The following is a 20,863-nucleotide window of genomic DNA, read 5'->3' as shown; positions in this document are numbered from 1 at the left end:
ATCATTTAGCTGGTGCTTTCTCATTAGTTTCTAATTAATTAATTAATTAATTGGCTTTAAATTCCCCAGCTGCTAAGATGGGGTTTGAGTTCATGCCACCAGATCATTGGTTTTCAAAGTGGGAGTCATGACCTTCAGGAGGATTGCGGGATGTTAAAAAAATGTGTGGCCAAGATTGATTTTACTCACGGCTCAACCCTGCGCAGAAGGGTCAGAGTGACTGCACGTTGTGTGACGTGTCACCAACTGGTCTAATAGAGGGTGATATTTGCTTACACAGCTGCACTTCGTGACTTTGAAATGTATCACTGCTTCTAAGTATCAACACATTCATTCATTCGATTTTACCTACCATTAGATTTACAATTAGCTTGGTTCTTTTTTGAGTTGTGTGGGTGTGAACTAAAGTTGGTTGCCTATAAAAACCACTGTTCTAGATTACTATTCTCCAAACAATTCTACAGTGAAGGTACGGAAAGAAGCACATGTGCAGATGTTGGTAAGATTAGCAGTGGGAGTCATTGACACAACCCCTTTGAACAGCCAACCAAACTTTGCAGTCTGGATGCAGAGATGCAAGATGATGAAGCTCTGTTCCTGTAGAAACTCTACCCCAATAACAGCTGCCGTCAAGGGAAGGGGGAAAATTGAAGGATACTAGGTGACTTAGACTTGCTATCTAGACTCAGGCACAATAAAGGTTGCGTAGGCTCAATAACATAGACCTGCTGTCATGTATGGAATTGAATATCTTCAAGAATCACTGCCTCAGGAAAGGAGGAGAGAAAACTGGGATAACCAAATGTGCTTACCCTTTTTCATGATTATTGTCCAGACTGGGGATGACTTGCGGCAGGACATGTTGACGCTTCAAATGATCCACATCATGAACAAGATCTGGATTCAGGAGGGCCTGGACATGCGCATGATCTTCTTCAAGTGCACCTCAACAGGATGGGGACGAGGTAAACCTCATATTCTTCTTAAGCAGCCCCTCAGTATCAAGGAGGTGACTGATGAGGTCAACGTGAGATCTACAGACTACCACAGATGGGTGGGGAGGTAGCTTGTAAAGTAATGCTCTCCTTCCACTGTTTACACTGGGCTTCTATGTGATTCTGAAACATGGACTTAAGGTTCTCAAGGGTTTTTCAGGGACACCTTTTAGTGGCATTTTTCCATTGCCTTGAGTTGCCTGCCATAGTTGGTCCAGGCCTCAGAAGCATATGAAGGCAAGGATCATTGTTGGTTAATAGACCCATCAATTAAGGCAAGGTTTGAGGGCTCGGTCTTTGCACACTCTTTTCCTCTGCCAACCATGTTGAATTTTATCATTGATGTCTGCCTTTGCTGAGAGTAATGTGATCAGGAAAGTCCTGTAAAGTTCGGAAGTGATGGGGAAACTTGGCTGCACCCAGTAAATTTGGCTGAACTAAAAGCTCCCCCCAATAAAACTGGCCCAGGTTTACTGGTGCTCTTTATAATGTCTATAATACTTACTGAACCTATCAAGTGACACTAGGGCAATTTTAACTAATCTGGCTCTCAAATTTGGTTTTGCATCCTACCCAATATTTCTTTCCATTAAAGAAAATTTTTTTCACAGGAGCAAAACCAGCATTCCATCTGATTCAGTGTCTTTTCCTAATTTAAGTTAAGAAGACCCCTTTTGACATTTGTTGTACATCATATTAAATATATCCAACAGCCGGACTCTCAAAATATTTTACAATTCCCAAATCTAGCTAGATATTGCAACTTAAATAATATCTAATAGATTTGCTCTGTCAGCCCTCAACCAAGTGACCAACCAGTCTGATCCTAGTCATGGTCTGTCAGTAGGAACTTGATGGGGGCGATTACAATGTGCTGTATGTGTTGTGACGTTTGACCACCTTCCACCTCCTTGGTAGTACTCCTTAGTGTTGAAAGAGCATTGTCTTTCAGGTGAATGTAAAAATTCCCCCGAAGTTTTACTTCGAAGAAGGACAGATACTTTGCCCAGTTTCTTGGCCAATAATTATGCTCAAACAAAATAGTAAAAATGGATTTGCTGGTCATTATTTCATTACTGTTCTTGGAACTTTATATGCAAAGCAGGTTGTCATATCTCCTGCATTAGAATGGTAATTACTATTCAAAAGTACTCTTTTGATTGTAAATTGCTCTGAATAACCTGAGATTGTGAAAGGCACCATAGAAATGAAAGTTTTTATTCTTTCAACTGGCCTTTCCCATTCAGTTTCCTGCTGAAATCAGCTAATTTAGTGCAATGCAGGGATTAAATCTGCCAACTCCCTATGTATTTCACTGGGTCTAAGTTCTTCAGCATCAATGATGCTAAATTGGACATAGTACACCAAGAAGGCAAATGTGAAACTAAACTGCAGCAATAGTACAATCCATGGAAATGATGCAATATCCTGAATTCATCAATTATTTCTGGAGTTTAGCAAGGTAATAGCCCTTGCCTGCTGTGTACATTGTTGCATGCCTGTTCAGTTGCTGCTGTTCGTGTTTTTCAGGAATGGTGGAGTTGATTCCACATGCAGAGACTTTGCGGAAGATCCAGGTGGAGCATGGGGTGACGGGATCTTTCAAAGACCATCCGTTGGCAGAATGGCTGCAGAAACATAACCCAAATGAAGAAGAGTACGAAAAGGTGAAAAGAAGCTGTCAGTTTCTTTCCCTGCATTTTGGATTTTCTCCTTTCCTTCCATTTGCTTTTCACCCGACAGTTGTGTGCAGAACTGAATGACTGTGCAATCTTGTAAACAACTGCAGTGGGCTTGACGTACCTGCCAAACTTCTGTTCGTACTCAGCCCAGCTTAATAAAACAGTAGTGTCCTCTTTGTACTGCCTGAGAAAATCAAATAATTTTCAATCTATTTGCATGAGGCTTCAACTCTTTCTCATTTTGGCAGTCTGAGTTAGGGAAATGGAAAATATTGAGACCCAGTTACATTGCCGTAGCATAATGAAAGTTCTGCTCTGCAGCTGGCTGAGTGATACTTGGCTGGCAATGCATTGTTGGGCCTGGTCTCTGAAATGAAGTGGATTCATATCACCATTCTTCATCGTTCATGTTAGTGAGCATTATAAAGACAACTGGTATTTCCAACTGCCGCACGCTCACTGTGGAGAAATAGCCAGCTCCCAGTCTAGTGTGGTAATGCCTCTTGTTTGATATTTCTACCGACCTGAAATTACCATCTAAAGCCCGATTTCATGATGCACTTTCTATCGTCTATCACCTTTGGTAAGGGGGTTAAGGGTTACGGGGAAAAGGCGAGAGAATGGGGTTGGAAAAAAAATCAGCCATGATTGAATGGCAGAGCAGATCCGATGGGCTGAATGGCCTAATTCTGCTCCTATATCTTATGGTCTTATGTGGGACCCAAGTTGGATCATTATTGTGGGAAATTCAAACTCCCCACTCATAGTTGTATAATACCATCCTGAAAAACCTTGCTGTCTTTGTATTCTGTTCCAACATAGGCATAATGGTTGAAGTGACCTTCTCCAGATTTGTTTAACTTGGTCTAGAGCAAAGATGTTAATAACTAACTTGTGATTGCTGATAAAGTTTAATTCCGTGCTCCTGGATAAGTTACTGATGCACTTGCAGCTCAGTCCTAATCAGCGTGTAACAGAGGTTGGCTTACCCTGTTTCCCCCATGCTTCTCAGTAACTTTATTTGCTCTGTTATTCTCTCATTGACAACTTTCCAACTTTCTCATCTTCCCCATACTGTTCTTAGTGTGCTAGCTGCACAAAGTACAGCTGTTGGAATAATTTAAGAAATTGTTGCATGCTACAATTGGGATTTTTATTTTGGATTGATGATGTTGTATTTTTGCTTATCAGTATGTACTTGTCATCTTTCAATGCAAATAACAGACCATCGGATCACAATGTCATACAGCACAGAAACAGGCCCTTTGGCCCAACCAGTCGATGCCAACCAAGATGCCCATCTAAGCTAGTCCCATTTGTCTGCGTTTGGCCCATATCCTTCTGAACCTTTCCTAGCCATGTACCTGTCCAAGTGCCTTTTAAATATTGTTAATGTACCCACCTCAACCACTTCCTTTGGCAGCTCATTCCATATACAGACCACACTCTGGGTGGAAAAAATTGCCCCTCTGGTTTCTATTAACTCTCTCCCCTCTCACCTTAAACCTATGCCCTTAGTTCTTGATTCCCCAACCCTGGGGAAAAGACTGTGCATTCATCCCGTCTATGCCCCTCACGATTTTATACATCTCTATAACATCACCCCTCATTCTTCTACACTCCAATGAATAAAGTCTTAAGCTGCTCAACCTCTCTCTATAACTCAGTTCCTCAAGTCCTGGGAACATTCTCGTAAATCTCTTCTGCACTCTTTCCGGCTTAATGGCATCTTTCCTATAGTAGGGTCATCTGTGTATCACAGCTCCAAAGTGTGGAGGTTACAAGATGATAAGGGGCATAGATCCAGCGGACAGTCAGAGACTTTTTCCCAGTGCGACAATGGCTAAGACAAGGAGACATAATTTTAAGGTGATTAGAGGAAGGTTATAAGGGGGATGTCAGGGGCAAGTTTATTTTTTATACAGAGTGGTGGGTGCGTGGAACGTACTGCCTGCAGAGGTTGTGGGGGGCAGATACATTAGGGACACTTAAGTGACTCTTAGATAGACACATGAATGATAGAAAAATAGGGGGCTATGTGGGAGAGAAGGGTTAGATAGATCTTGGAGCAGGATAAAATGTCGGCGCAACATTTTTGGCCAAAGGGCTTATACTGTGCTGTAGTGTTCTATGTTATGCTTGAAGGGCTTTTCTCTAGCTTCTCAGACAGGACAGCACTGAATTTTGTTTTCTGCTTTTCTCTCCCTCCCACCAGGCTGTGGAAAATTTCATTTACTCCTGTGCAGGCTGCTGTGTGGCCACTTATGTCCTGGGCATATGTGACCGACATAATGACAATATCATGCTGAAGACCAGTGGCCATATGTTCCATATTGATTTTGGCAAATTTCTCGGCCATGCCCAGATGCTGGGCAACTTTAAGAGGTGAGTAGGTCAATGGTTTTCAGTGATGATCTCATCTGTAGCTGATGGGCTATTCTGCGTACAAACGACCCCGGGTTGCGAGGGTTGGGGTTACGTTCCTAGAAAATGGTCCATATCATGATTTTTCCATAACGTGAAGCTGCATCATCGGTGCATTCATCAAGAAATGCAATTGAAAAACATAAATTTTGGGTTTACTTACTTATTCTTTTTCCCTACCTAAATTCTGTGAGAGTGAATTTTATTCTACATCTCAAAGTTTTGAGTAGTAATTTGTGAATTCTGTAAGGGCGAATTTCCACAACCAAAATGGCCGTAATGGAGGGGTCACCTGTATTCAGTTGTCTTCCCAATGTATTCTTCCGTACCTTCTGCAGATGTATCAATGTACAAAAATAAATTCTACTGCTTAAAACAGTCTCGCCTTCTAATTCCACAGAGACCGAGCTCCATTTGTTTTCACCTCTGATATGGCCTACGTCATTAATGGTGGTGACAAACCTTCCAGCCGGTTCCATGATTTTGTTGACCTGTGCTGTCAGGCATACAATCTCATCCGCAAGCACACTGACCTGTTCCTCAATCTCCTGGGACTGGTATGAAGACGTGCCTTACATTTATTCGAGAAAGTATTGATTTTTTGATAAATTAAAAATTTGGTAATAACTGGACATTTTTCCTCTCTGCAGATGCTTTCCTGTGGAATCCCAGAGCTGTCTGATGTCCATGACCTGAAATATGTTTATGACGCCCTTCGACCACAGGAGTCAGACGCTCACGCTACCACCTATTTTACAAGGTGGGATTTCTTATCTAAATCTGTACTTTTAGTAGTCATATATTCCTTCACAGGATGCAGATGTTGCTGGCAAGACTTGTATTTATCTCTGTTGCCCCTGAGATTGGCGACCCAACAGACTTGGGGTGCTGGAATCTGGAGCAACAAACAATCTGCTGGAGGAACTCAGCGGGTCTAGCAGCATCTATTTGGTGGGGGTGGGGGAGGAACTGTCATCACTTTGGGTCAAAATATTGACAATCCTCATCTTCCACGGATGCTGCTCAACCCGCTGAGTTCCTCCAGCAGATTGTTGAAGCTGAGATTCCGCTATTATTTCTAATTTTCTTAATTGTATGCGTCCACTAAGCCACAGCAGATACACCAAACCCAATTTTCTTCCAAGTGACTTCATTAAAAGTAAAATAAAAAGTAAAAATTGCCATGCTGATCTTTGTAGTCTTCTGGAAAGAAATAAATAGGGAGCCATTCATGGATGTTGAAGTGAGGAGGTTTTCAGCTGTATGGTGGAATTCGGTTTTCGGTAGCAATAGCTATTATTGCTCCTGAGATTACAATTTTAGTAACTCAATTAACATCTATTATTTTAACTAACCTCTTATTTTCTTACGCATTTAAGGGCAAGCTAGATGAATGAAAGAAAAAGTAGTTGAAAACAATGCTGGTTGGGTTAAACGAAAAGATGTTGAGGAAGCCTTTGTGTAAGATGAAAGTGTACGTGCACCAAATGGGCCCGTGTTGTACTTTATACTCTGTAATTCTGTTCTCCCTAACCTTCAGGCTAATCGAATCAAGTCTGGGTAGTGTGGCAACCAAGCTCAACTTCTTCCTTCACAACCTGGCCCAGATGAAGTTTGCTGGGAGTGATGAACATCCAACACTCTCCTATGCTCCAAAAACATTCACAATGAAGACCGATGGGAAAATCAAGGAGGTGTTTGTGTGTCAACATCAAAAAATATTTAACCCCACTAAAGGATATGTAAGTGAATTCCTTGTATCTGTATTAGTTTATTTAAACCCACACTTTTGTACACTCATTTATCTACACTCAGATCCACAGAACTGGTTTTGATTCGGATCCTCTACTTGCCTGTCAATTATTAAACTGTGGCTCTAAGCTACAAATGCAAAGAACATTGACCTTAGGGTGGCCAAACTGCTGCCTTTTAGATTTATCTTGATGGCTAATTTAGCCTAAAGGAGTCAGTGTAGACCATTCAGCCCGTCGAGTGCCTTATGGTATTAGATCTTGGCTGGTCTGTATTTTGTCTCCATCTATCCACTTTGATTCCAGGTCCTTTAAAATCTTGGCCCAACAAAGCTCTGTCAGCCTCGGACTCAACTGCCTATGGGTGCCAATTATAATTTAATGGGAACTGAATCTTCTTGCACGAGGAAAAAGCTTTAGTTTAACAGTGCGTGTATTCTCTTCTCTGAAGGCTTATGTTGTTAAAGTGGAGCGAGAAGGACAGCACGATGCTACATTCATACTGAGAACCTTTGAGGAATTTCATGAGCTCCACAATAAACTCCGCCTCATTTTCCCATCGTCCAAACTGCCAAGGTAGGAAGTTACCAGGGATCTTAGGAGTGTCTTGGTAATCATCTGTCATTCACCAATGTGTCTTTTTGTCCTAATTCATTCCCTGAGAAATGGAAAGGTTAGAAGTTCAGTATTTGAGCGAGTTCCACACTAAAAATTAATTTGGGAGAAAAAGAAAATCATTGTGTAGAAACTGAAGAGTGGAAACAAAAAATGAAAATACATTTTTATACTATTCTTGATATTAAACTTTCTAAAATGTTTCATGGTGAATTTTGTTTGAGTTGCAGTGAACAATCATTGAATGTGGTACTAATAAAGTGAAATGAAAAGATCAGAAAAGACTGAATAATTACCACTTCTGTGGTATTATTTCTGAAATGCTTTGTTTCCAGTATTACCCTAAAATCATCAATGCCTTGCTATGATTTTTCTTTTGGTGTGTGCCTTTGACTTTACCAGTGTTATTTCTGCCCGCTGCTTCCCGAGCAGGTTTGTGCTTGGTCGAGGTGCAGCAACGGCAGATAGATGCAAGGAGGAACTGGATGGTTACCAGTATTACCCTAAAATCATCAATGCCTTGCTATGATTTTTCTTTTGGTGTGTGCCTTTGACTTTACCAGTGTTATTTCTGCCCGCAGCTTCCCGAGCAGGTTTGTGCTTGGTCGAGGTGCAGCAACGGCAGATAGACGCAAGGAGGAACTGGATGGTTACATCTGGCACTTAATACACTCCCCCCCTGAAGTGGCTGAGGTGAGACTCTCCCTTCTGATCAATCAGAGGTCAACATTAGCTGGATCTGTAACTATTTACCAGTAGATCTCTTGTGATGTTGCAACAAGTGTGGTTGAAGGCTGAAGCAGGGAATCAGACTAAGATTAAGAGAGAGCTGCGAGAGTAGAGCTTTAAAGCTAAAGAGGTTCAGGTGGAGTATGCATAGCGGTGAAAAGGAGGAAATTAGAAGATCAAGTTAAAGGAGGTTCAGGGGATTAGCAGAAATGGAAAGTGTGAAAGTGAACATAATAGGAAGCAGGACAATAATCAGATGTCCAAGATGTTTGGGAGGGAGGGAAATGAAAGTTTTTTTGGTTCTGATGCTGGGTCTTCATCCAAAACATCGACCATCTCTTTGCCTCCACAGATGCAGCTTGCCCCGCAGAGTTCCTCCAGCATTGTTTGCTGCAAGTTTTTGAATATTGTCAGAGTACAGCTGAAGAGCTTGCATTGCAGAAAACAGTGATGCAAGTAAACATGGCCAGAGCAGAGGTGGGAAGAAGGCTAGAAAAGGAATGGGGTGGGGGACATAGAGAGAATGCAGGAACAGGGCAAGAAGAAAAGGTACATAATTTAAAAAGAACTTTAATTTATTAAACAATAGGCATCATCAGATGGTACTGCTTTTTTTAATAAGGAGATAATCTATGACAAAAGACATTGGCATCATGGTCGGCACAGACATTGTGGGCCGAAGGGCCTGTTCTCGCGCTTTACTGTTCTATATTCTATGTAAAAGATCCCCAGTGTTAGGCACTACTGGAACCAGGGGTGGCTGCTGTATCAGAACACAAAAGAAAATGTTGGGGGGGGGGGGTGTGGTGTGGGGAGGGACGGAGGCAGTATTTAATCTTTCAGCTGCTGTCAGAGCTTACACCAAGAGAACTTAGTGCTTTAGTGTCATCAAATAACAATGTCCAGTTTTCTGCACAAAAATCTGATAACCTGTTTACTGTTTCATTTTCTATATCAATGTGACCTGTGTTTCAATGTGTTTAACTCCAGGACAATTTGGTTTAACTTTCCTTTGATGTACGGCACATTCCCTCTAAGGTGATGTGCGAGGGGCTGAAGGATACTAATAATTTAAAATTATTAGTAAAATTTTATTATTAGTGCCAGGTGCAATGTCAGATTTGTTTTTAAAATGCATAGAAAAAAAACATAAGGATTTTGTTGAGAAAGGAGTAAGGGGATGCTAAATAAATGAAATAATACAAATTCCTACCTTTTTAATTTTAATCAAAGGCTTGGGGAATTTTTTTATTCTCTCCTGGGACTACAAAGGCTTTGGAAAGTTTGGTGTGCTTCAGCTGCAGGGAAATGGGTCTTCTGAAACTCCATCTTGTGGATGTGCAGTTCAAGGCTCAGTCTGTGTGTGGCTTGTTCACTTGATGGGAAATCCTACCAATGTGCCACCTAGAGGCAAAACAGACATAGCACGGCATGCATGGTGTATTCTAATGCTGTCCAGTACATTAAAAATTGTATATAAACTGCATAGCTCAATGTCTTCAAGTACTACATCTTGAAACTTCTTCCTAATCACAACAGTTGGGTTCCGATTGAGCTAAGCCTCTGTTTATTTTATAAATTCTAGGTGCGAGAAAGAGTATTATTTAAGCAGGTTATAATATTTTGTTGGCTTGCTTCTATATCAAGACTGCATTTCTAATTAACAAGAGCAGTGCCATAAATCTACTAGATATACAGCTTACATTGGTCAGTTATAATACATCATAAGGTGTTAAAGCATTTAAAAGCATTTTCTAATGTTATATTGAATTGGACAATGTATAAGCAGTGGAGATTTATAATATATGGAGATGTGTTTATAGCTTTGAATTCACCTTAGGGATATGTCTTATTCAAACTATTTTACAGCAGAAATGTACAACCCATGATTTGTGTTAAACACAGTTCCCTTATAGCCACTAAATGTGACAGTGATGCTAGTAACCCCATTGGGAATTGGCTAAGTAAACGATCCAAGGCTAATTATGGTCCTGATATAAATGTATTGATGTTACTGTGCAATTTGATCATGTCTGAATATTTACAGGTTTAATTATTTCTGATTCCCAAGAAGATGATTATAAGGAATGGCTTCAATTATAAGAAGGACCTCTTTTTTTTCAAAAAAACATATCATGGAATCATACAGGATAGATTAGGCCATTCACCTGTATCAGCTGATTATAAGTAACCACTTCCCTCTTTTTGAAAGATTCTGCTTCATTCTGAATCACTGAAATACTTGCATTTATATAGTGCTTTCCAATACTTCAGTGTCCCATGGTGCTTTATGTCAAATGAATGTACTTCTGAAGTGTAGCCTTTGTTATGTTTGACACAAATAGCAGTGTGATGATGATGCAATATTCTGTTTCTGCAATGTTTTCTGAGAGATAAATTAGCCAGGGCACTCCTTTTCATAACAATTTGTGCGTTTTAAGAAAAACTCTGTCTACCATCTGATTATACCTATAACTGTTTTGTGAAATCTTGTTATTCATTCATCTGCCTTAGGAAATTTTATTGTTTTTAAATTGCTCTTCAGTATGTGCTGTATGGACTTGGCCAAGGGTTGCATCATGCCTCTGTTCTTATCTTTGTTTGTTCAGAGTCCGGCACAACTGCTCTTGCTGAGGAATGTAAGCGCCTGTAAATAAACTCCTGCCAGACCAATAGACATATTCTGTGAACAGTTTACACAGAACTACCTGTTTTATTGGCAAAAGATGCAGCGTTATATTGTAAATTCCCTTGTTGCAATCTGGATGTGAGAGAGAAGTCAACAGTGCATTAATGTCAAAATTATAAGGTCAGGCAGTGACAGAAGTTTTTATGAGCACAATTGTTCTGAAGAGCACACCTTTTACCTAAAGTCTTTGTAGATGCACGATTCATCTGCATTTTTGTTGATGACATTAATAACCTCAAGCAAGCTGTTTATTTCCTAGTTGCTGACTCATGGTGCAAGTGTGAATTGGGCAGGGCTAACCACTTACTATTTAAATGTCGTCATAATATTCAAAAGCACCCCATTATCCCCTGGCTAACTGGAGTGAAGTTGTATCACTGGTTCCTCTTGCAGGGTGTTGGTGGGTGGATTTTGGATACAAAGAAATTTTAAAATTGCATTTAAGCAAGGTTAAGCTAAGTTAACCTTGGAGGAACATTGAGATGACACAGAGGGTGGTGGCAGTCTGGAAATAGTTCTGTCAAAAGACCGTAGGTACGATAAACAATTGAACCTACAAATCAATCTATGTTTGTTGGCATTGTTTCTGTGGAACAATGTCATGTAAATGGAGCTGATTCAAGATCGGATACCACCTCATTGAAAGGTGAAGCAGCTTTGGAAATTAAATTACCTCCTTCTGTTCTTAATATTCCCATAAACTTTTTACAATGTTCAGGATGGTCCAAGACAAGGCTCAAAGAAAAGCATAGTGGGAGTGTGGGTTTGGTACCATGAATTCTTTGGGAGAGTCAGGGTAAATATAGTGTCGTAGAGTTGTACCGCATAGAAACAGGCCCTTCAGCCCACCAGATCTAGGCTGACCATTGTGCTTATCTATATGACTCCCACTTGCCTGCATTAATTCCATATCCCTCTATGCCCTGTTCATTCAAATACCTGTCCAGATGCCTCTTAAACGTTGTTACTGTTCTTGCCTCTACCATCTCTTTCCAGATGGCAGCTCATTCCAGATGCTAGCTACTCATTGTGTGAAAAATTTACGCCTCAGATCTCCTTTAAACCTTCTCCCTCTCACCTTAAACCTGTGCCCTTTAGTTTTAGACACCCCTACTATGGGAAACAAACTCTAACTATTTACCCTATTTATGCCTATCGTAACTTTAGATACCTCTATAATGTCACCTTTCGGCCTCCTTTGCTCCAAGGAAAACAGTCCCACCCTATCCAATCTCTCCTTGTAACTCAAGACCTTCAATCCAGGCAACATCCTTGTGAATCTTTTCTGCACTCTCCTTAGTTTAATCACATCTTTCCTGTAGTTTGGTGACCAGAACTGCACACAATACAGCAGTGTGAGATAACCAACCTTTTGTTCAACTGTAAAGTGACATTCCAATTCTTGCACTCTGTGCCTCGATTGATGAAGGCAAGCATACCATACACCACCTTCACCACTCTGTCTACCTGTGTGCCACTTTCAGGGAACTATATACTTGTCACCTAAGGTCTCTCTGTTCAACAACACTCGCCAGAGCCTTGCCACTCACTGTGTATACCCTGTCCTGCTTTAACTTTCCAAAATGCATCACTTTGCATGTGTCTGAGTTAAATTCCATCTGCCACTCCTTTACCCACTTGCCCAGTTGATCTATATCCTGTTGTAACCTTGGGCAACCATCTTCACTGTCCACTATACCACCAATTTTGGTGCCATCTACAATCAATCCACTTGCATTCTCAACCAAATCATTAATGCGTATGACAAACAGGAGACCCAGCACCAATCCCTGCAACACACCACTGGACATAGGCCTCCAGTCTGAGAAACAGCCCTCCACTACCACCCTTTGTCTCCTATCACCAAACCAATTTTATATCCAGTTGGCTAGTTTACCCTGGATCCTATGTGCCCTAACCTTCCAGACAAAGTGTACCATGTGGGATCTTGTCAAAAGCCTTGCCAAAGTCTATTAAGACAACATCCACCACCCTGCCCTCTTCAATATTCTTGGTCACCTCTTCAAAAAAAAAAATTCAGTCAAATCTGTGAGACATAATTTCTCACATTTCAAGCAATGCTGAATGTCCCTTAACTGTCCTTGCCTTTCCAAAGGTAAATAAATCTTGTCTCTCAGAATCCCTTTTAATAACATTCCCACCACTGATGTAAGGTTCATCAGCCTGTAGTTCCCTGTCTTATCTCTGCTGCCCTTAAGTAAAGGCATAACATTAGTTATATAAAGAACAACAGTGAAAACAGAGGGTGGAACATTTTAAGAATGCTGCTAGTGGGAATGTAAGGTGGTGAGGAACATTTTCTGCATCTCTTATCTTTTCTTTCTTGCCACCGTTTGCATCGTTTATTTTTTTGCAGGTCAAGTGAGATGTACTTGAAAAACAAAAAGCTTCAGATGCTGGAAATCTGAAATAAAAGTAGAAATGCTGTGGATACTTGTAAGGTCAAGAAGCATCTATAGAGAGAGAAGTAGATTTATTGTTTGAAGTTGATGACCCACCATCAGAACTGGAAGATCCTTTAGAACTTTTTGATCACATCACACATTAATGTCACTGTTTTTTATCCTTCTCAGTGTGATCTGGTCTACACCTTCTTCCACCCACTCCCAAAGGACGACAAGTCCATGACTGGAAACACGTTGCCAAAGCCAACAGGTGTGTTACAGCTTCTGTATCTCAGGAATGTATTTGTACAGCTTGTGATCTGAGACTTGAGTTTTTAATCTTGCTTACATTAACGCAATCAAGGAAAACGATAGTGGATTGTGTACATAAAGGCACAGCTGGTTCTCCAAAAAAGTGTCTTGTACAGAGCACAAGTAGGAGTTTGTAATCATTATACCCATGCATCGAGTTTCGTACATGAAAGAGTGCAAGGCCGAGGCACAGAGGCAGCTCCCTGCCAGAGAGTGAAGACTCACCTAAGTTACTTCCGTCCACCTTTGAGACTTCAAAGGCTGATTTTGTTAATATTTCATTGGAATATTCATACAATGTGCTAATTAAATTCAGAGTCTGAACAGCAATAAAGTACATAAGATGAGGAGATTTGTAATAATGTTTTTTATTGAACTTTCAGTTTTTATTTTCCCCCTCCTGTGGGTCAGTCTCAAGCCTACTTCAGTGAAATTTTGCATTTAGAATATGACCATTCATGATTACTGCATGCTGCTGTGAGTTATTCTCTCTGAATAATGTCTCACTAACTTCTCCTTAAAATGTAATTTACTGCTTCATTCTGGAATCTAATCCTTTCACCCCACCTTTCTACTTCCCCAATGCTGTAAACTGTCTTCTGCCTTGGTCATTTCTCAATGTCTCTGTGCTATTTAATTGAAACTATCAAATAGCATCTTTTGTAAGACTTCCTTGTAACAGCACGTTATAGAAGAATGTTGCTCAATGATGCCTTCTAGTTTCAAACACTTCCTGGTATTGAAATGTTACTGTTTCAGTACATAAACAAAGGCCCCAATCTCCTACCTGTTTCAGTAATGAATTACTGGATATGGTAACATGATAGAGTTACTGGGCTGACATCCAGAGGCCTGGAACACTGATCCAGAGTTTGAATCCTACTTTTGCAGCTGGGGAGTTTAAATTCAAGTAATTAAATAATAATCTAGATCAGTACTGGTGACCAGGAAACAAAATAAATGTAAAGGCCCATCTCTCCTCTTGAAACTGGCTGGCTTCCTTCTCAGTCCTGATGCATGGTTTCAACCCGAAACATTGACAATTCCTTTCTCTCCCCCCCCCCCCCCCCCCCCCACACCCTTACCGATTGCTGTTCAACCTGCTGAGTTCCTCCAGCAGATTGTTTGTTGCTTCAGATTCTAGCATCTGCAGTCTCGTGTGTCTCCGTGACGAAATTGGCCCTGGGCCTGCTAAATATGTTTGAACTAGCAAGGCTTAAGAAGAGAACAAGCTCGTGGTTTTAAATATTAGATAGTTAATGTTCTAGGATTGTAATTATTTGAGTGCAGTATTAAAATTTGATCTATCTTTTATTTTTATCACATCAAAGATGGACCACCAACACCACCAATGGGGAAGGTCGGAGGAGAAGTGAAGCTGTCTATCTCGTACAAGAATGATAAGCTTTTTATCATGGTGATGCACATCCGAGGCCTAGTAAGTACCTCGGTGCATACCATTTGCCTTATTATTGGCAGATGAGTATGATTACAGATTATAGCAAATTAAATTGAAATAGGGGGAGAAGACAAAGAACAAACTGAACAATAGACAGGGTGATAATCTGAAAGAAAAAGATCTATTATGTTTTTGTAATTTTAACTCACCAGCCCAGCAAATGAATGGAAAGAAACTGATTCTTTTCGTTCTTTGTATAGTACCTGTTATGAAGCTAAGGATTCACTGAAAGACTCGCAGTGTGTTACATGCAAGTACATGGAATCCAATGCCCGTTCAGTACTTCCTAGCTAAAGGACTGTTATGAGTGATTCACGGAGTGGAGGGCTGCCCAACTATACTTTAGAATGGAGTCCGTACTCGTACAGATTCGTATTTGTGTCATAGAGTAGTACAACACGGAAACGGGCCCTTCGGCTCAGCTCATCCATGCTGACCAAGCTGCCTACCTGAGCTAGTCCCATTTGCCCACATTTGGCCCATATCCCTCTCAACCTTTCCTATTCATGTTCTTATCCAAATGTCATCTTAGATATTTCTGTGTCTCAGTCAAAAATCCTGAACTAATAGTGCTAAAATTCATTGCCATCCCACAGGTTTTGCAGGATGGGACTGATCCAGATCCTTACGTCAAAATTTACTTGCTGCCAGATCCACAGAAAACAAGCAAAAGGAAGACTAAAGTGGCACGAAAGACTTGTAACCCAACATACAATGAAATGGTAAGTTTGGATGGATATTCCAGGAGAATATGGGATGGGATATGATGTTCCCGATGTAAACTAATTCTCAGTACATATACATGCAGAAACGTACGACTAAACTTCTGTCACAAAGTTGAAATGTGAATGGGTGGTGCTTTGAAATAAAATGTAGCTAAGGTTCCATGGCACAGTACCAGGAATGAAATGCTAGTCCACTTCCAGAAGATTTCACATCTTTTTGGCATTTGGACATCTGAAAAGTTCATTGTCATTTGTTTTCCAGTTGGTATACGATGGCATTCCGAAAGGAGATGTGCAGCAGCGGATTATCCACTTGCGAGTTCTGAGTGAGGAAGCGTTCCGGGAGAACATTATGCTCGGGGAGGTGCACATTAACCTCAAGGACTTCAATCTAAACCAGAGAATGGTTGGTTGGTATCACCTGGGATCGACAGCCCCACAATGTACTTCATTCTGAGCATTCGGAAACGTCACTAAAGGCTGTCTGTTGGACCTCGCCGAGATTGGGGTTAAGGGTGCAGAACAAGGAATAAGCAATTTGTGTTTCCTCTATTTCAATTTTATTTGTGAACAGACATGAGGTTAAAATATTCAAACAATATTTTTGAGCCTCTTTATATTGGAACACGTTGAAGAGACACTGCCCTCAGACCCGAGGATTACTGGGCATGATGTTGCATGCGTCAAGAGATGCAAACTGTTTGCTCCCAAGTTGTGTATTATTACACTATGAAAATGAAGGTAATTATTTGAACTGTTTATATGCTTTTAAACTGTGCTGTGGGCGACCATGTCGTAAAGAAGGACTTACTGCAACTTTTTTTTGCACTAAACATAAACAAGAGGAAGGATTAAACCCTTCAGGAATTGATCAAAGTTCACTAATAGGAAAGTAGCATAACAGACAGCTTATGTCAATTCTCTATATTCCTGCTACTCTATTCTCTCTCATGTCCCCAGATGAGAAGTGGATAGTTCATAGTCTTTTGGCTTTGAGATGTGAATGAAGCCTTGTGAAAGAAACTTTCTGGGGCGAAATTGCCCACTGTGTGTTATGTGACATCTTGGAACATGAGAACAGAAGTGGACGATTGAAGCTACCTACATGCTGTCCTACCATGCAAAACCCACTGAGTTTGAGATTGGTCTTGGTTGACAGCACTAAACAGATGTTACGCACTCACTCAATATTCGGTTGCACTGAAGAAAATGGAACCAACTGTTGGGTGGGGTGCACAAGAGGCAGCTCATGCAATAGTGCCTAGTTAATGCTACTGCATAAGATTCATTTCTTTCATTCTAAGGAGTAGAAAAATGCAAGAGCAACTTCCATTGGTTAGAATTGTATTTGATGCAAATTCAAAAACACACTGTCTTAACTAAACCATCAGATTATCTGGGTGAGCTTGTATAGCAGTTCTGCAAATATTGATGCCCTGAGAAATTAATAATAACTCCTTCAAATACCCTGGAGGTCTCTTGCTAAGTCCTTGTGTAAAAAAAAGATACGAATTAATGCAGAGTTGGTCTTCATCAGTTGGCCAGAAAGGTGAGACACCAAAGACCAAGACAACCCACGTTCAGTTCTCAGTCTATCCGAAGTTATTTGGTTTCAGCTGGGTTAGAAATCGGTGCAATCAAATTGACCTGTGATATCTTGAACTATAGAAAACAGCAAGGACTGGAGGATGGTGGGGGGAAGAGAGGTTGGTGGGTCTTGTAGCTGATCACTGGTCTCTCCTCCCTAATGCATACAATGTTGAAGATGGTAAGGTGGTGTTGGACTTAACTCCCTGGACCTTCATTGTCTAAACATTCACTCATTTCAATTCACGTGATCAATTTAGGTGAAATACTAGAGGATACTAGCACTTAAATGACAATCCTTCTGTATCTCTAATGATTAATGGGTTCTGTAGATGACGCTGTGCCAACTCACTGTTGCATTTAATTAATCAGATTAGGTTCTACCATTTGCTCAATGGAGGGAGCGTCTTTCTAAGTGACTTCATTGCTTTTGTCACCTGATTTTTGCAGGATTAATCTTGGAAGACATTGAGTAAAGTCTTAATTGCAGGATGTGACCAGCATTAATTGAAACCAAGTATTTGACTCCTAAGTGCTCAGATTGTAAGCCTGACCTGGTTTAAAATAACATTATAGAACCATAGAAATATAACAAACATGAGGTCATTTGGGCCACTGGAAAAAGTGCTGCCTGGTCTAAACCCACCTCCCTCACTAGGTCTGCAGCTTGCAGCTGCGCACCCAAGCAATCTTAACTAAACCATTGGAATATCTGCTTGAGCCTGTATAGCAGTTCTGCAGATATTGATGTCCTGGGAAATTAGTAGTAACTCCTTCAGGTATCCTGGTTAGTTTCTGTTGAGAGTTTCTGCTTCTATCGCCCTTCCAGACCCCTGTCAACATCTGCAAGAAAGAATTTTTCCTCATCCACCTTCTAATTCCTTTAAATGTTTTGGAAGACCTCCATCTTCTCTAATGTTAAGAGTCCATTAAAAACACTTATTGCGTCTTCAGCTTTCCTCATCTACCTGCATATGTTCTCCATAGGCTGCTGCTGTTGCAGAGAGGCATGGATGACAGGAGCTCCTGATCCACATAGCCACAGGAGCTCCTCAAGTCTGCCCTATCTTTCAGTTAGATCTGATTTTTAACTCCATCTACCCACCTTGGTCCAAATGCTTGAATCTCCTTAATAGAAAAAAATCTGTCCATCTCCTCAGATTAGATTTCATTTGGCTCCCAGCCTCAGCAGCTTTTTGTAAGAGGTTATTCCATGCCACCACTACCCTGTGTGCATAGAGGATAGAACATAACATTGGGAAAACAGAGTGCTGTACTCAATGTTACTTAAAATGGAGAGCAAAGTTTACGACCAAATCACTTCAGCGCTGGCTGTCATTTACAATCAAGTGCTGCCACTGCTCTGGCGATCTCAGCTCTTATTCCTTTCTTTGGTGGTGGGGGGATGAGGTGTGAGGGGTGGGTGATGCACCAGACCTTTAAGTGTCCACAACATATGCACTTTACTTTTCAAAGCAGCCAACTCCTGTTGCTCCCTCTTGCACCATTGTTTTACTGATAGGAACCCTATTGTTGTAGTACTTGGTAATGCTGTATCTAGGGCAAGTGTGGCCTTTCCTGTATTGTAGGATGTGCATGAGTAGGACACATTCACTGCTGAATCTCGGGAACTGAGATGAAGTTGCACATGTCCTGCCTCTGTCAGTTCCTGCTTGAACAAAGTGGCTGCTGAATTGCCACTTTCTGTATAGCTCAGTTGTAGTTAATGATGAGGACATTGTTTCTGTTGGGAAGGAGATTCCAACCAGCTGTGTTCCTCATTTATATCCTTCCTCCCAGTCTCTTTAACATAGGCAGCTAAGGAAGAAACTTTGTGAAATTCCCAGGTCTTGTTTCAGTTTACCCTTGTACATAAGGAAAGGCACCATTGACTTCTACTGAAATGTCCTTTTTATTAACTAATGAAAGTTATACTGTAAGATTTGTTTGCAGATCTTTTTTGCCTGTAAGTAATTTACTTTTGATTGAATGATACGCAATGCTGTTGAATATTTAAAAAAAATTTTAAAAAAAGTACCTCGTCTATTGTTTATGTAAACTCCATCTTATTACACACATGAATGTTATTGAGGAAGAGTAACTAAAAGGTTAACAAAACATCCGCATAACAACAAGGCTAGTATTTTAATGACACCTTTTTTTTAAAAATTGTATTTATATTGACCCCTTTTAACAGAGTAAAACATCTGATTATTCAACGAAATTTGACTCCAAGCCAAAGGCAGACAGTCGAGAACTTGTACTTTAGGAAGGAGTTGTGGTGTGCAGATGGAGTCTTCTGGAGTTGAAATGAAGTTCTGTGGTTTCTAAGAAGGTTACAGAAAGGGTTGAGGAAATGGGTGGGGGTGTGAATTTCAAAATAACTTTTTTTTAAGTGTGATACTAGACTACAAATCAATGCAGATCAACAAGAATAATCAGTGAGTGAGTGAATGGATCTTGATAATGGATTAAGAATTGCTTACAGCATGATTTATGTTGGGACAGAACTACTAAAATTCTGATGTGGATTCAAAGAAATCATTTTCCAGTCGAGGAGAGAGGTGATTCACAGCAGTGCCACCTTTTTTGCGATAGATCAACCCATCACTATTAATAGGTGTTCCCAGAGCTGGTCAAATTTTAGATGTCATTGAGGGAAAATGTCCAACGAGGTGTGGTATGTTAACCAGATGTTTTATAAAGATACTCTTCCACTTCCCAGTATTTCCTGTCCAGTACAAATGCCACCTCAGAATCAGAAAATGCAACCCATGGCCTTTAGCCCTTCGTGCTGATACAAAGTTCAGAATGAAGTAATCTACTCTACAATGCATTAATGTTTCTCATCCAAGCCTGAGAAACACATGGTGACAAATGTACACAAGAACATAAGTAGGAGTAAGAATAGATCTACAAGTAGTAAATATTGACCTGATGCCGGGAAAAACCTCCCTGCTCTCCTTGGATAATGCCATCCAGTATTTTGTGTCCATCAGAAAGATCAGGTCAGTTTAACATCTCACTGGAAATGCAGCACTGCCTCAAAGGTGCACTGAAATGTCAACCTCAATTATGACCTTGGATTTCTGGAGTGGGACGTGCCCATAGCTTTGTGATCTGGCAATCTCCAATCAAAAGGCGAAATCTAAAATCCGTGTGCAATATTTATAACTTATGAGACTTTACTAGAGACGTGAAATAAAAGAAGAAAACTCATGGACATGTAAGATTAGAAAAACATAGAGTTTTATTTGATTTGCCATGGCTTTTTTTTTATCCTGGAATAGGGTAAAACTGCCCTTGATTGAATGGACTAAGAAAAGTTTATAATGCAAAGAAACCTTTTTGAGTATTACTGCTCCTTTTTCATTTCTCCCTCCCCCATTTACAAATAAGTCATGCTAAACCTATGCTAATTATAAGAAAGTTCTTTGGTACAGCTGTGCATATTATCTCAATTGCCATTAGAATACACTTCGTGGTTTAT

At 40.5% G+C, this 20,863-nt stretch overlaps 1 protein-coding gene across 2 annotated transcripts in view; it reads left to right on the top strand.

The window, feature by feature from the left end:
* Positions 1-19,388, top strand: part of pik3c2b (phosphatidylinositol-4-phosphate 3-kinase, catalytic subunit type 2 beta) — a 107,757-nt gene extending 88,369 nt beyond the window's left edge. Inside the window, exons 22-33 of one of the 2 annotated variants that reach the window (XM_052034876.1) lie at positions 836-965; positions 2,526-2,662; positions 4,893-5,062; positions 5,502-5,658; positions 5,752-5,861; positions 6,642-6,843; positions 7,304-7,428; positions 8,049-8,160; positions 13,480-13,561; positions 14,934-15,040; positions 15,658-15,783; positions 16,049-19,388. In XM_052034876.1, the coding sequence (XP_051890836.1) occupies positions 836-965; positions 2,526-2,662; positions 4,893-5,062; positions 5,502-5,658; positions 5,752-5,861; positions 6,642-6,843; positions 7,304-7,428; positions 8,049-8,160; positions 13,480-13,561; positions 14,934-15,040; positions 15,658-15,783; positions 16,049-16,243 (1,653 nt within the window). In that variant the 3' untranslated portion in view covers positions 16,244-19,388. The remainder of the gene's footprint in view (positions 1-835; positions 966-2,525; positions 2,663-4,892; positions 5,063-5,501; positions 5,659-5,751; positions 5,862-6,641; positions 6,844-7,303; positions 7,429-8,048; positions 8,161-13,479; positions 13,562-14,933; positions 15,041-15,657; positions 15,784-16,048) is intronic. The other variant, XM_052034875.1, reaches the window with a different exon arrangement.
* The last annotated feature ends 1,475 nt before the right edge of the window (positions 19,389-20,863 follow it).

The sequence above is a fragment of the Pristis pectinata genome, chromosome 20 (assembly GCF_009764475.1).
Source record: "Pristis pectinata isolate sPriPec2 chromosome 20, sPriPec2.1.pri, whole genome shotgun sequence".
Lineage (NCBI taxonomy): Eukaryota > Metazoa > Chordata > Chondrichthyes > Rhinopristiformes > Pristidae > Pristis > Pristis pectinata.
The sequence above is the reverse complement of the archived record's forward strand: the minus strand, read 5'-3'. Positions and strand labels throughout refer to the sequence as shown.